Source organism: Sphaeroforma arctica (assembly GCF_001186125.1).
Source record: "Sphaeroforma arctica JP610 unplaced genomic scaffold supercont1.1, whole genome shotgun sequence".
Lineage (NCBI taxonomy): Eukaryota > Ichthyosporea > Ichthyophonida > Sphaeroforma > Sphaeroforma arctica.
In genome coordinates this window covers 93263-107897 of record NW_014040557.1, presented here as the reverse complement: position 1 = coordinate 107897, position 14635 = coordinate 93263, and the positions used below count along the sequence as shown (strand labels likewise).

The 14635-nt window shown below is 43.1% G+C and overlaps 2 protein-coding genes across 2 annotated transcripts; both read right to left on the bottom strand.

Moving 5' to 3' along the window:
* Positions 1 to 408: 408 nt before the first annotated feature.
* On the bottom strand, positions 409 to 692 carry SARC_00014 (hypothetical protein; the record flags this gene model as incomplete). Its single annotated transcript, XM_014306307.1, has 2 exons — positions 409 to 575; positions 635 to 692. The coding sequence occupies 2 exons, from the start codon at positions 690 to 692 to the stop codon at positions 409 to 411; spliced, it is 225 nt and encodes a 74-aa protein (XP_014161782.1).
* A 3563-nt stretch (positions 693 to 4255) lies between these two features.
* SARC_00013 (hypothetical protein) lies at positions 4256 to 5695 on the bottom strand (the record flags this gene model as incomplete). Its single annotated transcript, XM_014306306.1, has 3 exons — positions 4256 to 4385; positions 4620 to 4903; positions 5459 to 5695. The coding sequence occupies 3 exons, from the start codon at positions 5693 to 5695 to the stop codon at positions 4256 to 4258; spliced, it is 651 nt and encodes a 216-aa protein (XP_014161781.1).
* Positions 5696 to 14635: the final 8940 nt, after the last annotated feature.

Genomic DNA, 14635 nt, shown 5'->3' with positions numbered 1-14635 from the left:
ACACGTGCATAACCAGGAATTCGTACCATCGCTGTGCCTTGTCCTTTGTTATATCGAGACGTTTCAGGTCAGCGTCTAACTTCAGAATATAACTCTGAATGGGCAATCGTAGGATTTTCCAGCGGACCTAACCCTCCGTATAAATGGTGAGCTTATCACGCCGACGCTTGCAGACGCACCTTGGAACACACGTTACCTCCCCCTGAAACTGGCGCCCACAACTTTCATTAGATCCGTTCATAGCACTCTAAATCAGACAAGCCAAACATGCTTTCTGAGGATGGAAATTTTGGTTATGAGTCATCATTTGGTAAAATCGGTAATAGGTCATATTATTAGGTAAAATCAATAGTAAACAACGTAGATAAGCTTTATTATCTCTATTGTATGCACACGCGTACGTATACTTTAGGCATCCTCTACAGTTGCAAGCGCTGCACGCGCTAGATCACTACTATCTCTCATACTATCTGGGTCCAGTAGAGTACGCGCCGAGAAATTCAGCATATTGAGGTATCTCCTGACATTAGGCTTTGAGCATGCGAGTGCAGCTCCCAGTCCTTCCTTCTGTAGGTCTAGTAGAAGAATTACGCGAGCTCTAAGCTCTTCGAGACAGCCTTGAAGCACAATCAACCAGCGCTTTTTAGCACACTCTTGCACTCTTTGATAGTCCACTTGCCACTGTTCTCCATGTTAACGAGCATGAAATATAAGCGTTGTTGATTCGGGCTCGCCAAATACATGTATATTATCAGGTTTTTGTAAAATAACGAATGCAGCTCGTATCTCAGCAATTACTACTTTTAAGCTAGCTGACGAGAGAGATATAACGTGTCGACACATAGCCGTAGATCTAAGGTTTATATTTACTGATCAACTCACGGCAGTCACAAAATCAGTTGCCTGTAATGTAATAGCCGGGCCTCCACATTAGACTCTATGTTATAAACGTGCTCTCTTAAGCAGTACGCAAACTATAAACGTACTCTTAATAGTACGAGAAACTTAAGTTTCCTAAATGGGTTTTAACGGTTTTATTAATTAATACCTTTTCCATTTTACATTTCAGATATTTGGACAAGGCCATTAAAAGGCCCCAGTAAAATACCAAACATGAGATTTGGTCTAGTTCTATTAATAGAACTATATTTACTTTCCAAATCTGTTTATATCTGAATACTTCGGTAGCGAGATGGCTCAACCGAATATAGGTTTCTAGGGACTGATAGCGTTACCTAGTTTAACCTCCGTTCAGCCAACCATATGTGCTAGTCTGATGAAGGCTAAGTCGGTAATTCTTGACAAGTGGCAAGTTATTGGTTAATGCAATAACTACGGACATCAAGAGAATTTTTCTTTTTTCTTTTCTTTTAATTTTCTAAAGATAGGATTTTATGAGTCTCTCGGATTCGCCCCAAAATAACTAAGGACATCAAAAGTATTTTTTTTTCTTTTTTCTTTTCTTTTATATTTCTAAAGATAGGATTTTATGAGTTTCTCAGATTCGCCCCAACGAAACGTACCATAGTTTCTAATAGAGCGATAACGAAACACTAAATAAAATCCCTTCGGCGAAAACAGTACTGAGAGGATTATATATAGGGAATGTCTCAGCCTCACAATCCCTCAGAGTATTGCTGTTTTCACGAGGCATACCAAATTTTACCAAAAGACTCATTTCGTTTATTTATTTCGAATTTAACTATACTTAGACTTAACCTAAGCGTTTAATTACTCTAAGGCGTTAATATCGCCTTGATAGACCGAAACTTACAGCAACACCTCAACAGATTATGATTTAATAGTAGGTATGTGAGTCTTGTTGTCGTTAGGTATAACTATTCCATGTTCACCAACCAACATCGACCCACAGAAGGATTAGTCAGATGACAACTTACTGAAGTTTGTATATAAGCCTTCAAAGACTGTGAGAGATATGATATCTACAGTCACAGACAAAGTTGGGGATTTGATCTTCGAAATTTATATTGGGGCTCAAGATTAAAGATTGGGCTAAGTTCAAGTTCAATAGCAGGTATGTGAGCTTTAGACATTACTAACGTAGACTTTTCGAAGTCAAAACGTCGGACGCGCAACTACGTAGCTTGGCGTCACGAACAGGTAGTTAGAGAACAAGTCAAGACCTGGTTGGAAGTTGGAGTAATCGCAGTCAACTACGAACTCACTCCCGTAAACCTGGCACTCTTGGCAGTAGACCATTTTATTTCAGATGGGACACTGAATGATTTCGAGTGTGTTTTGATTTGAGCAAAATAAACGCACTCATTCCAAGATAAAAACCTCACCTACAGAGAATTATCGAATGGCTGTGACATATGGTTGGAGCTAAAAGCTTCTCCACTATCGATTTAAAGCAAGGCTACCACCAGATGAAGATATTTAAGCAGCATAGGAAGTAATTCACAAATACCTAGGATGGGCAAAAATATTCGTTTAAGGGGGTACCGTTTGTTGTGCACATGTTACCAGCGTTCTTACGACAGATCATGCATGATTTGGTTCTAGACATGGATAACGTATAGATATATCGCCGAATACCAAAGAAGAACATGACATAAACAGATTGAACAAACACAACTGTATAATCAGTAGCAAGAAATGACAATTTGGCGTCAGCGAGATAGAAGGAATCATGATTGATATCGGAAAGATCGAACACTTACTAGAATGAAGAACACCTACCACCGGCAAGAACGTGAGCAGCATGTGGGGTTTCGTCAACTGTCTGTCGGATGGAGTTCCATATTTAGCAAGTTATCTTAAGCCTTTTGAATACTTGTGTCACAAGGGTAAATTAATATCTTTATAGACAAAAAAAAATGTGATGATGCCTTTAAGCAGCTCAAAACAGTCGTCCAGCAACCAAAAGATAGGATACCGTTCATGGTAGTTACAGCGTATTGTATCAACTAATTTGGGAACGTGAGGTATGTGCAGTTCTTTAGCAGGGCTACGAATACATTACAGATCAACTATCCAACTTTTCAACAAGAGCGTCTAGTTATTGTTGGTGTAGTAAATACGCCAAGATAACAGCACCTCAACGTACAACCTCCTTCATTCAAAGGGGGTCGTTGTCTATTTATTAATTATTAGCTTGTGAGATATAATTTGATAAGTTGGCATGTGTTTAAAATCCGATCAGCAAATCGGATCGGACAAACCAAGTTTATTCCTAAAATTATCTTAATCCTAAGTATTATTACCACAAACCCACCCACCCCAAAGTTGAAGCACGGTACTTGTGCCAGCTTAAAAAAGAAAGAAAGGGAAAATTATACTTAGTATCACAAACATGAGGAATCCGCTGGCATTAATCCTCAGCGAGCTGGAGCTCGGCTGGCATTTAACATCAGAGAGCTAGAGGACTCGGTTATTATTGCTCTCTCGAGCGGGGTCTGTAAGTTTAAGTGAAACAGCTGGGTAAATAAAACCCGTTTCTTCGACGGTGTCTGTGAGTCTTTGTGGTATGTCACAATGTCATTAGCGTCATCAAAAGCTTCTTATGTTCCCCACGTCGGTGTTCTCCTTCCCGCCAACGCCCGAGACACTCAACCTTGTCAGTGTCGTCGTTGGTGCGATGCCGTATAATATGTCGGAATGCTGAACCACCGTCTCGCCATATAGTCTTTTCTAACAGATGGTCAGTGTTCTTGTGGGCTAAGCGTAAGAGCTCGGCACGTGCAGGTCGGCCTTTGAACTCGATAAGCATCAATCTGTCCTGCGTGGACAGGTCGAAGAACTGCCCATTCTGGGCTTTTTACCACATATGGTCCAAACAACGGACCTTTAGGGCCTTCCGACTTCACCATCACCACGTCCCCTATTTTGAAATGAACCAAGTTGTGAGCATGTAGGCGATCAGACGTCTTCGTGAGGTTATCCGTATACTTGGTGATCTAGTGGGAGTGTCGGCAGAATGGCGTCCGGCAGCTTGTCCAACCGTTGGACCCAAAAGTTATTGGTCACTGTCTGGCTATTCAGGGAGACGTTGATGAAATCCGCAAATAGTACGTGTCGTCGACCGATATACACGCTGAAAGGTACACTCTTGTAGCGCCGGGAGATCTGCAGGTTCTGATATGACATTGTGAATGGTAAAAGCTCGTCCCATGCTTGAGGAATTGCTCCACAGCATATTCATATCGACCGGATGATCTCCTTGTGTTGCCATTCCGTCGTCCTTAAGACTTGTGGGTTATATGGTGGAGAAATCAAACGCATAATAGCCCACTTAGTTGACGAATTCCGACCCCATATTCGACTGCATCATACGGGGGAACCCTTGTTCATCATAGATAGCCATCAACGTCTGTGCAGTGGTATCTTTAGACTTGTTCGGTGCCGCTTTGGGATTGATTATCCTGAAGCGACGTCCAACACGTGAAAAAAAAAATATTCTTCCGCCGTGACATGACTAGCATGGGGATATAGTTCACTTGGATATTATTTCACGGATATCGGGTGTCGATGCCAATCATAGGATGGAATCCTTTCAGAGTGTACTAGCCCAAACACGCTCTACACTGTCGTTTAGCTTCTGTTCACCTGGTCAGCATGACCGTTCAGTTGTAGCTGGTCTACCGTGTCCGACGTACCGTGGTATCCTTGTTTGTCCGACGTTGCTGTTCTGCTGGTGTAGTATTCGCGAAAGCTTGTTGTGCCTCAGTGCTGGATAGAGCGACCGGTATCTCACGGGACGTACCCAGACATCTGTGATATAGCAAAGAACGTGGCGTTCCTGAGAAGACTCGTCGAATACAAAGCCCGTGGTCGGCCCCAACCTTGCAATCACTGTGTGGCCCCACGGCATCTCCCCGCAGGCATACTTCGCGTACCTCGAAAACATAAGTGGTGTTCGTGGAACTAACAGTGGTTCCACCTGTAACAGTGACTTACACAGTTCAAACCATGGTACCCGTAGCGACCATGGTAGGGATAATATCATTTATTTCAAAAAGCTAGGTTACAATGTCTCTCATAGCCGTTGTAGAGATAATCTTATTTATTTCAAAAGAGATAAGTTACAAGTGGAGCTGACAAGGGGGTTCAGTAGTGCATCCATGCTGCTGGCAAGAACTTTTGGCGCTCGTTCATGTGTGCAGCGAGCCTCCCGCTTGGTACGAAGATAGTGGATTGAAGCTACTTTCGTAGAGTCGGGATAATGTTTGGAGCGTGGGTCGATAGTTTCATCAAACTGCCATTTCCACGTAAGTGTTGCATGTCGTTTCACCTGGGCAACAGCGTCACTAGGAACACAAAGGCGGACGAAACTGGTGGAACTCCCGTGGCGATTTAGTTGAGAAATCAGTTTGGACGGGAGATACCAAAAGAAGTGATGGCGATTGAGGAGCGGTAGAGCGTGCCAGTAATTTTCAAATTCTGATTGGGATGGAGGTTTGCCGTTAGGAAAAATTGCCCGAGAGAAGAGCCATACCGGAGTTACGTCATCCATTTCGTGGAGAGTTTTGTCCGGCATCGGGCGGCCCATCACTTTCGTCAAAAGGTGTGTGGGTACTGGCGACTGCAGTAGGGGTTGAGAAGCTGGTGTGGTCGGTCGTTTTTTGGGGCTAGGTTTTGCGGGTTTGTCTCCTTTTGAGCAGTAGCTGGAAGGCTCACTGCTGCTATTGGGTGCCCTCGGCCGCGGTTCGGATGGTGTGGGGTGTGCCTTCATTTAGAGGTGCACAGGTTTGGGATTTTAGGTCCCGGAGTTCGGATTCGAGGTTGTTCACCTTGACACATAGTTTAGTGAGCATTTGATGCATGGTGGATTTCCATTGGTCGTCAGCTAGAGGCTTCTTGGAAATGGGCCCTCATTGTTCGGGTTTGGTAGAGCCGGTCCTGATATTTGGTTGAGATTGGCCTGTAGAGTATTAACCTGGATAGAGAGGTCTGTGATAGATTTTTGTAAGTCCAATTTCTATTAGTCATTGGGCAAGGAGTCCTTGGTGACGAACGACTTAGTTGGGGGTTTGGCCTGGCCCAACATTTGTGGCTGTGGGTCCCAACTGGAATTTTTTTTGTACTCAGGGTTCAATGACACCCTGTTCGAGGTCAGATTTGCGTCCCCACGCATCAATGTCGCTTAAGAAGGGCTGGAGCGGAACCGGTTGGGGGGCTTGGATCCGTGTGTCATCGACAAATAAATAAGAGCGGAGGAGCTTGGGCCGAAATTGTGCTAGCGTGACAGTTAAGGAATCCGTGTAGATAGTAAAGAGCCGGGGGCCGACGATTGAGCCTTGTAGAATGCCATTCGTTATATGGAATAGAGGCACGAGCGTGCAGCGGTATGTCACTCGGGTAGGGACCCTCTCAAATAGCGCGCAAAGGCAGTTGATCCAGTTTTCGGGCATTCCAACGTGGCGCAGGAGTACCCATAGGCGTGGGAGAGCAACATTGTCGTATGCCTTGGTAATGTCCAGACAGAAGTCGTTCCACTCCTCTTCTGACTATGTCTCAGATTCCATGGCGGCGAATGCTTGGGTATGACAGGAGTATCGTGATTTGAAGCCAGCTTGGGTAGCATGGGTAGCAGAGCTGGGGTGGCTCGCAATCAGCTTAAGAAAGCACTTTTCAAAGATGCGTCTGACTAGGCGGGGGAGGGGTTACATCTGCATCAGCTTTCTTTGGGTGCGCTGTCAGGAGGCTGCAGTTCAGGGCTGCAGGGAAGGTACCCGCCTTCTGTAGCTCAGTGAATGCTTCGGCAAGGAGTCTAATCAGTGGGCTATTGGCGTCGGGGCGTCCTAATGTCCTGCGTTCGGTGGAGCGCTCCACTGCGGTCTCCAGGAGGAGGATGTGAATCCCGTCGGGGCCAGGTCCCTTATAGGGATATCGTAGTATAGCCTCCATTACATTGTCAGGGCGTATGGTGGAAGCGACATCGGGCGAGGGTTCGGTATCCGGTGGAACCACGTACAGGTTTGTATAGTTGAATAGGTCCTCAAAGTAGCCAGCGAGGGTAGCGCCTGTGTCATCGGCACCCGGTATGCAGGGTTGGCGCGGAGACCGTCGTTGGTACGCAATATATTTGAACATTTGAGCATTGCTTTGGGCGGTCAGACGTGGGCGGAACGAATGGTTTGGCAGCCGCTGAACCCAGGGTCTGTTTAAGTCATAGTAGAAACCCTCGAAGATTTGTGAGTTAGCGGCATAGCGCCAAATGCGGTCGAGGATTCGTAGCTGCCCTTCCGCTGATCCGTACAAAGTTAAATCCGACCGTAGTAGGTTCTGATGTGCCCGGATTTTGGCTTGGAATAGTCGCGCGCGGGATTTGTTGCGTAGGTGATACAGTCGATGGCGGTATCGGTTATATCCACGAGAGGGGAGGCGTTGGTTCGGAGGCGGCGGCATTGTTGGCATTTGTTGGGGCCGATGGATTTGATTCATTGGAAGTATCTGGAGATCGAGTCCAAAGGTGTGGTCACCACAGATACCGTAGTCCTTCTGCTTATAGATCTGGAGGGAGGCGGAGGTGGTAGGCCGATGATACGCATGTTCTGTACCAGTTGAGCCGCCAGCATGGAGGTAGTCCAAGTGCCACGTATTACGCAGAGTAGTCTCGATCGTTTTCATACGTAGTCCGTGATTTGTGGATGTATGGCCATACTTCTGGGCTTTGAAAATGAAATCTCCCCAAACGACATCTGGTTGGAAATTGCCAATCTCGGGGGGATTCATGTATAGCCTGACGTCTTCTTCAGTAAGTAATTTGAGTAGAAGGTAGAACACGGCCATATGAACGCCCAAAGCACACAAAGAACACCGCGTACGGTGAGGAATGTACAAGTTGAAATTTCGATGGATGGTGTTTGGAAAAAATGCCAATACCACAGTGTGAAGGGTGTAAGATATTATGTCGTGTAGCGTGATGTAGAACATGGTAGTGTGTGTTCGAACGTATATGATTAAGAAATGTGGTGTTATGCCAGGTTTCAACCACACACAGAACATCAACCTGACTCAAAATCGATACAACGTTCAGACACTTATCTGTATGTGCTGCGTTGTCCATGTTGAGTCCTTGTGGGTTGAAGAGCGTCATCCTCATTGGTCCTAATATTGGTCATCCTCGGTCAACACTACTGGGCTCTCTTCCTTATCGATGCCAGTCATTTCTATATCGTTGCCTGCACACCGTGACCGACGCGCCATCGGTTTTCTCAGAGAGACAGCAAGTATTCCCCGCACCTCTAATATTTACGCCCGAGTTATCTAATGCACTTAGATGTGAATTCGATAAAGTAACTTCGGGAACATACTTGTTTTTGGAGACGATTCAAAGCTTCATTATCCAGCAGTTTCGCGTAGTGAGTTCTATGAAGGGTAAACATAAACGTTTAAATCTCCAAATGATCCACGCCTATAAGAGGCAGAAGAAATTGCGGATTGGCTACAGAATCAATGGTATGCCGGTATACTCGCGGATAGTCCAAACGCTGCGAGTAATGTGAATATGGATGACGACGACGATGATGGCCGTATTTGAGATAGTTTAGAGTTCTTGCCCATTTCACTAATCTGCACGAATATTGGCACTAATTCGTACCATATAACCACGGATACTTTATATCTTTATTAGTTTTAGAATTCAGAAGAAAATATTTGCGTCCACATGCAGATCTATGTATTAATGGGCATATTTTCGTACAAATAGTCGTTAATATAGAATTTGGCTTGTTTTAGCCATGTATGTGTATATATGCTAAATACAGATGTGACAATAACGTGTTTTAGAAATAAAAGCCTTTTGCACAAGTTGTTGTTTAGAAAATGTGTATTACATATGTATTTTACTGCAGATATTTGAAGACGACTCGTCTATATAAAAAGTTATTAGTGGTCACGACTTGAATATCAGGTTAGGCAGAACTCTCGGAGTCGATGCTGCTGGCCAAAAATTATCTGTTGGTTATGATCAGGGACGATGTAGACATCACTGGAAATACAAATGATACTCCAGGTCGTAAATGAGGCTTGGGTAGGCGTGCACTGAAAGATGAGCTAACATCTGAAACATTCTTCACGCTCGCGCACACACTGCACGCACTTGCTGTCTGCATACGGCATTTTCTAACAGGGAATGGATTCCTACTTGTATTGCCGGGTCAAATGAATTTCCAACGAAAAAGTTTCAACGTTGCGCGTGCTATGGCGGGCGGAAACCACCATCTCGACATTGGAGCTTACAATCATACACAACGCACACGGATGGTTTGGACAAGCGTTATATGATATAGGTATGAAATAGAATTTGTGTCACAACTGATAATTGTATAACAAACTAGTTGAGGATCTGCAATCCGAGACAGGATTAATTAGAAAAAGCGGATTGTGCGCGACCGCATGATTTATGGCAAAAATTGGCACATTACGGACCGAAAGTTTCATCTACATCATTTGCCGATAGTTCTCTGTTCTATATTGAGGGCTATGCTGCGTACAAATGAAATGTTTTCTGCTCTATGTACAATGAACTTGTCGTCCTTGAATGGACTGTGTGGGCGGGAGAACGACAGTAAGATGTGTGTCGAATATCGTATCACTTATTGATGAACTTGATCAGGATTAACGTGGTCAACTAAAATAGGTGCAAAATCTTGCTGGACTTGCAAACGGCTTGAATGGGATCAGTGATGACCTTGGTGGCTATCAACACACACTTTACGAACATACTTCACAGTCGAATTCACTATATCAGCTGTATATTATTTACTCTTCGGCAATTGCTTGCGCGTTCAAATATCTACCAGTATGTTTGGTTGGTTTACTTTTTAGGAGGCTATGCCTGTTCTTGTATAAACAAAGCTGGCTTGGACTGAAATAAAGACCTGATATGAATTGCCGGAAGCATGACTCATGATTCGGGACCCGCCAAGATTCAAGGTACCGACGAGTCTCTGTACCGGAGCTCCTAGATAAAACAAAAAAAACAGAAATACGTATGTTACAATTATACATACATATGTAAATCTTTTCTTTCCCAGAGCATTTTTGGCACGTCCGAACTAGGTTTAAAAATACAAACATGGTTTTTCTAGATACATAAGTTATACAAAAACTTATTTTTCACTTATCTTGCGCCGTTGCTTTTATCCTATTTGTGCTTCATCTACAAGAGTACTTATTGTATCCATATCCCCAATGCGCACACCCGTTTGAATTTATATTTGACACCGAAAATATATTAATATAACCATTTTTCCGAAGAAGAGTCAATACAGTTTAATAATTTATAAAATATAGTATAATAACTGTTAATAAAGCCCCTTGCTCAATATGGAATCCGACACTGCATTCACCGCAGCCTTCCACCGCCACTGGACCCAAGCACTCTCGGTGTTGACAACCCCGACGTCAGACTGAGCGATCTCCGTGTGGCCGCATCCTCTGCTGAACTAAATGTGCCACCTGTCCTCGAATATATCCCAGATGGCCAACCCAACATCCCTCCCGGCGAAACTCTCATAGTGTACCCTCCTAACCAACTTTATTTTCAGGCTACACAGTTCTGTACTACTTCCACTAAATATTGTTGTTACGGCTGCGCTTGTAATATCGTATTTAATTTCCTATCCAATGGACTTCGTCAGTCCTTCGACCCTGAGGAACTGTTGTCTGATCCTTGGACACTTCTTCAAATTTTGCGCAATATATTGTTCTTTAAGTATGCAACTGTTGCTCAGCCGATCAACATAGCTTACCTTGCAGCATTCCGCGTCAACGATGGGGAATCTATGCGCTCCTGGGTAAATCGATGCATCAAGCTCCAGCGTGCCGTTGCTTGCTAGTGAACCGTAATTTTTCAGTCTTTATCCAAGATACATATTTTTCTTTCTGGACTCGGTCAATCAGTCCAAGAGCAGGACAATTAGTTTCTCATCAGCAATGATCGTGCTATTGTCACATCTTCATCATTGTGAATGGATAGAAACATAGTAACAGACTAATTCACACCGTTTTGTGGTCGATGTGGCGAATCATACCATCACGATGCTAATTTCGACGCCCTGTTTGTTCATATAGAACCTGTGCACTATTGAAGAGCACACCTTTAAGAGCTTTTTCTCACATATAGTTGATAAATCTACCTCAACCTATCCTGATGTCACTGTCGCTTGCATCTCATTACAACCGCTACCTATCTATTTTTGATCGATGGTGGCGTCACCGTTTTCTACATACACACCGCAGCACGTTATCTCCTCATTGATATGGAAAAAGACATTTCCTCTGATACTTACTGACTAGCCTACCATGCATGGTACCGAGCGAGAAATGCTTCCTGGTCTTGGTCTTAGCTACCTCACTTCTACCCTATCTCAACAATCGTCTTACATAATCGATTACAGGACAATATATAAATTTTGGGGGTTCCTAATAACTAGCATCTTTACACCACCATCAGCCATTTTACGATCTAAGGAAGGGTAAAACACCACGTGCAACTAACTTGTGTCACTCGTAATGTCAGTTTTCTCTGCCGTCGAACATGTTACGACTTTACTTACCCCGTCCGATGCCTTGATCACTGTCCTGCCCGGTCCTTCGCATATACCGCGCAACTGCTCAATCAGAAACGGCCTCGTGGAATTTTCCACCACAAATGTAAAGTCGGTCGAATCGGGCTGACTATAATACGTTATTTTGTTAAATTGCAACAAAAAAAATTGTTCAGCTTCAACCCTCGGTAGTGTGTGCTATAAATTAGGAAATTTTAGACTGAGGCCGATGTCGTGTAGTTCCGCTTTAATTACTCTACCTCGGTCTAAGTTTATATGCTGTCAATGACTAAAACCAAATATCGCTTCATTGGTCACATTCTGCACCGAAATCATTCTTTGAAACAATCCTCCAATAATACTTATCAATAAAATATCTCTATGTCCAACTTCAAAAAAAACCCCCCCGAAATGAAAATGAACACACCAAGCTGGTGCAGTAGTTCCACATATAGTAAATAATCAGGATGACTGAACCAACCAACCTGTTACTATGTTGATTGGTTCAGTCATTCACGTTACTTATTAAATTTATTAAATTTAAGAAAAACCACCAAAAATCTACTGTTTCAGATAAAGTATACTTAGACTTTATAAGTTCCTCAGCTACTCTATTACGTTTGATTTTATATCTTTGTGATCCTCGATGGTGGATAGAACGTTTCTTAGTGCATTTCGGAGGTACGCACATTCCATAATCTTTAAGCCTTAGAATGAATGATATTTGATGATATGTAATACGGAATACCTTGGCTACATCTGGACGTTTGGTTGAGGGTGAGACCCAAGAGACCTAAGACATCAGTTTTGTGTAGGCGTTTACAAAAACTCTTATGAAAATCTTACAATATGTTTGAGTCATCAAATGTTGATGGTAGTAGATCGCTATTATGCCCCATCTCTTGTGTAGTATGTAGTGTTATCATGTTTGTACTCCCAAGTATCTTCTTAATCTCGTAAGACATAAAGGTCTAACAGCCTCATGTGTGTGGCGAAGGAAGAATTCTATCGTTGCAATGCGATCATCCCGATGTTAAAGGCACTTGAGCCATCAACGTTATTGTTGACTTCATACGTTCTTCCCTTTTTATCGGCCATTGAAATCATGAACGGTTAAATATACTACACGCCGTAAGCACAGTTATGTCAGAATCACGTGCCAAAATGTTGGCTATATATCCGACCTAAACTCGACTATTTTCTAGGAACCATTAAATCGCTTCTGCCTCTTTTCCATAGCGACATACTTCATATCTATCAAACAAAGAAAAGACTACAACTCTAATTCTACGCATCTTCTCTGATCATGGTAGCACATATGTTCGAGCTTTCTAGATAGTACGGACTTGTAATTCACTATAACGGTCCCTGAAATAGTGAGCTAGCGTTGTACCTGTGTTAACTGAATCCGTTGGGTTGCTTATCTGTGTTTGTACCCAATTAATCGAGTGTGGTCACAAGTCAGCATCATCTAGTAGCACTCTTCGCTTAAACGCCTTCATCTTACGATGTCTCACCTCATTAGCACCTTGTGTCTGAGTCTTATAGGGTACACCCATTTTGTGGCATGTGCCAGCAACGATTAACAGTGACTTCATGACATCGCCTGTAAACTCACTACCATTGTCAGTGTGTTTCAACATATAGAACCATATAATATACTGAGTAGAGAGTAACTTTATTTATACCTCTACTGAGGGCTTTATATATGTACATCCACGAGTTTTATGTATTCACATGTAAGTTGTAAATATATGTCACTTTTTGGAACTTATCGACACCTCATGTCTCATGACACCTGTCAGTTGATAGTTCTCCTCTGTGTACCGAAATGTAGTTGTATCTGAAAAGACAAATGACATTGCTGATTTTGTCCAAACACAGAGCACACGAAAGCTGGCCAGCTAAAATCTGCAAAAAAAACAACGTAAATGACTAAATGCCAGTTCGAGTTGAGTTATCTTTCAAGGGGTATGTATAATACGTTACATCGCGAAGCAACATCAAATACATGGCATGCTTATTTTTTTGTGTGTTCGGACGTGGGCAACTTAACAAAATCGATGATAACTCTGGCGCCACGGCTCGTCTTCAGCTACGCGTCGCAAAGGCGCGTGTCCGAGCGCGTGATATGTTTTAGATTTCGACTTTATCAGCGTTGCGCTCCTCGTTGAAGATATGTTAACATAAGCGCATTGATTGGGATCGTATCCAAACAAACTCGATTTTTTTTTCAAGGTCCCATCAAAACTGAACTCGTCCACGGCTTGAAGACTCATCTAATCCAATCTCGCGTGAAGGCTAAAAGTTATGTATACGTTGGGAAACGTGTTCTAGATTTCGACTTTACCAGCGCTGCGCTCCTCGTTGAAGATATGTTAATATAAGCGCATTGATTGGGATCGTATCCAAACGAACTCGATTTTTTCTCAAGGTCCCATCAGAACTGAACTTGTCCACGGCCAAAAGTGCAAGGTATACTGGGGTGGGCTCGTAGTTAACTGCAATAACTTTTCGGCCTTAGCTTGCTGACTACCAAATACAATTTTCAAATTCTGTCGTCATGTTGAGCCCTTGTGACATGGTCGTGCAAACCCAATGCCTCCAAATCATGCACGAGTTGTGGATTTTATGATACGTACTACCATACGCACCAAGCAAAACTACACATATAAAACTGTCGTGTACGGTTACACCGCCGACTTTAAAGCTGTATGTAACATTGTGAGGTAGGATTTCATCCATCGTACTATACAACGGAATCGATAGTCAGCTATAGCAGAACTTCGCATACCATCTAAAATAGTATTTATAGCGTCTGTTTTGTCCACTTTGACAATCGCTAAGTTCCAATGCGCGTTCCTATGATTATACAGGACCAATACAGAGATCTTTTCGGAAACCTGTACGGGTCCCTTGAGTCGTATTCTCTCTGCCCCGTGATGTCCTTTAAAAGGCAAGATACTGGTATGTAAAGAGCGAATTGCTTACATACCTACTACATTGGAGGTTATTTGACCATAGACACAGCCATAGCTGTTATATATATCCGTGTCTTAAGAAAGGGGTCCCTTTGAATTTATGATGGTCAAAGTGGATTCAAAATAATAAGTAGT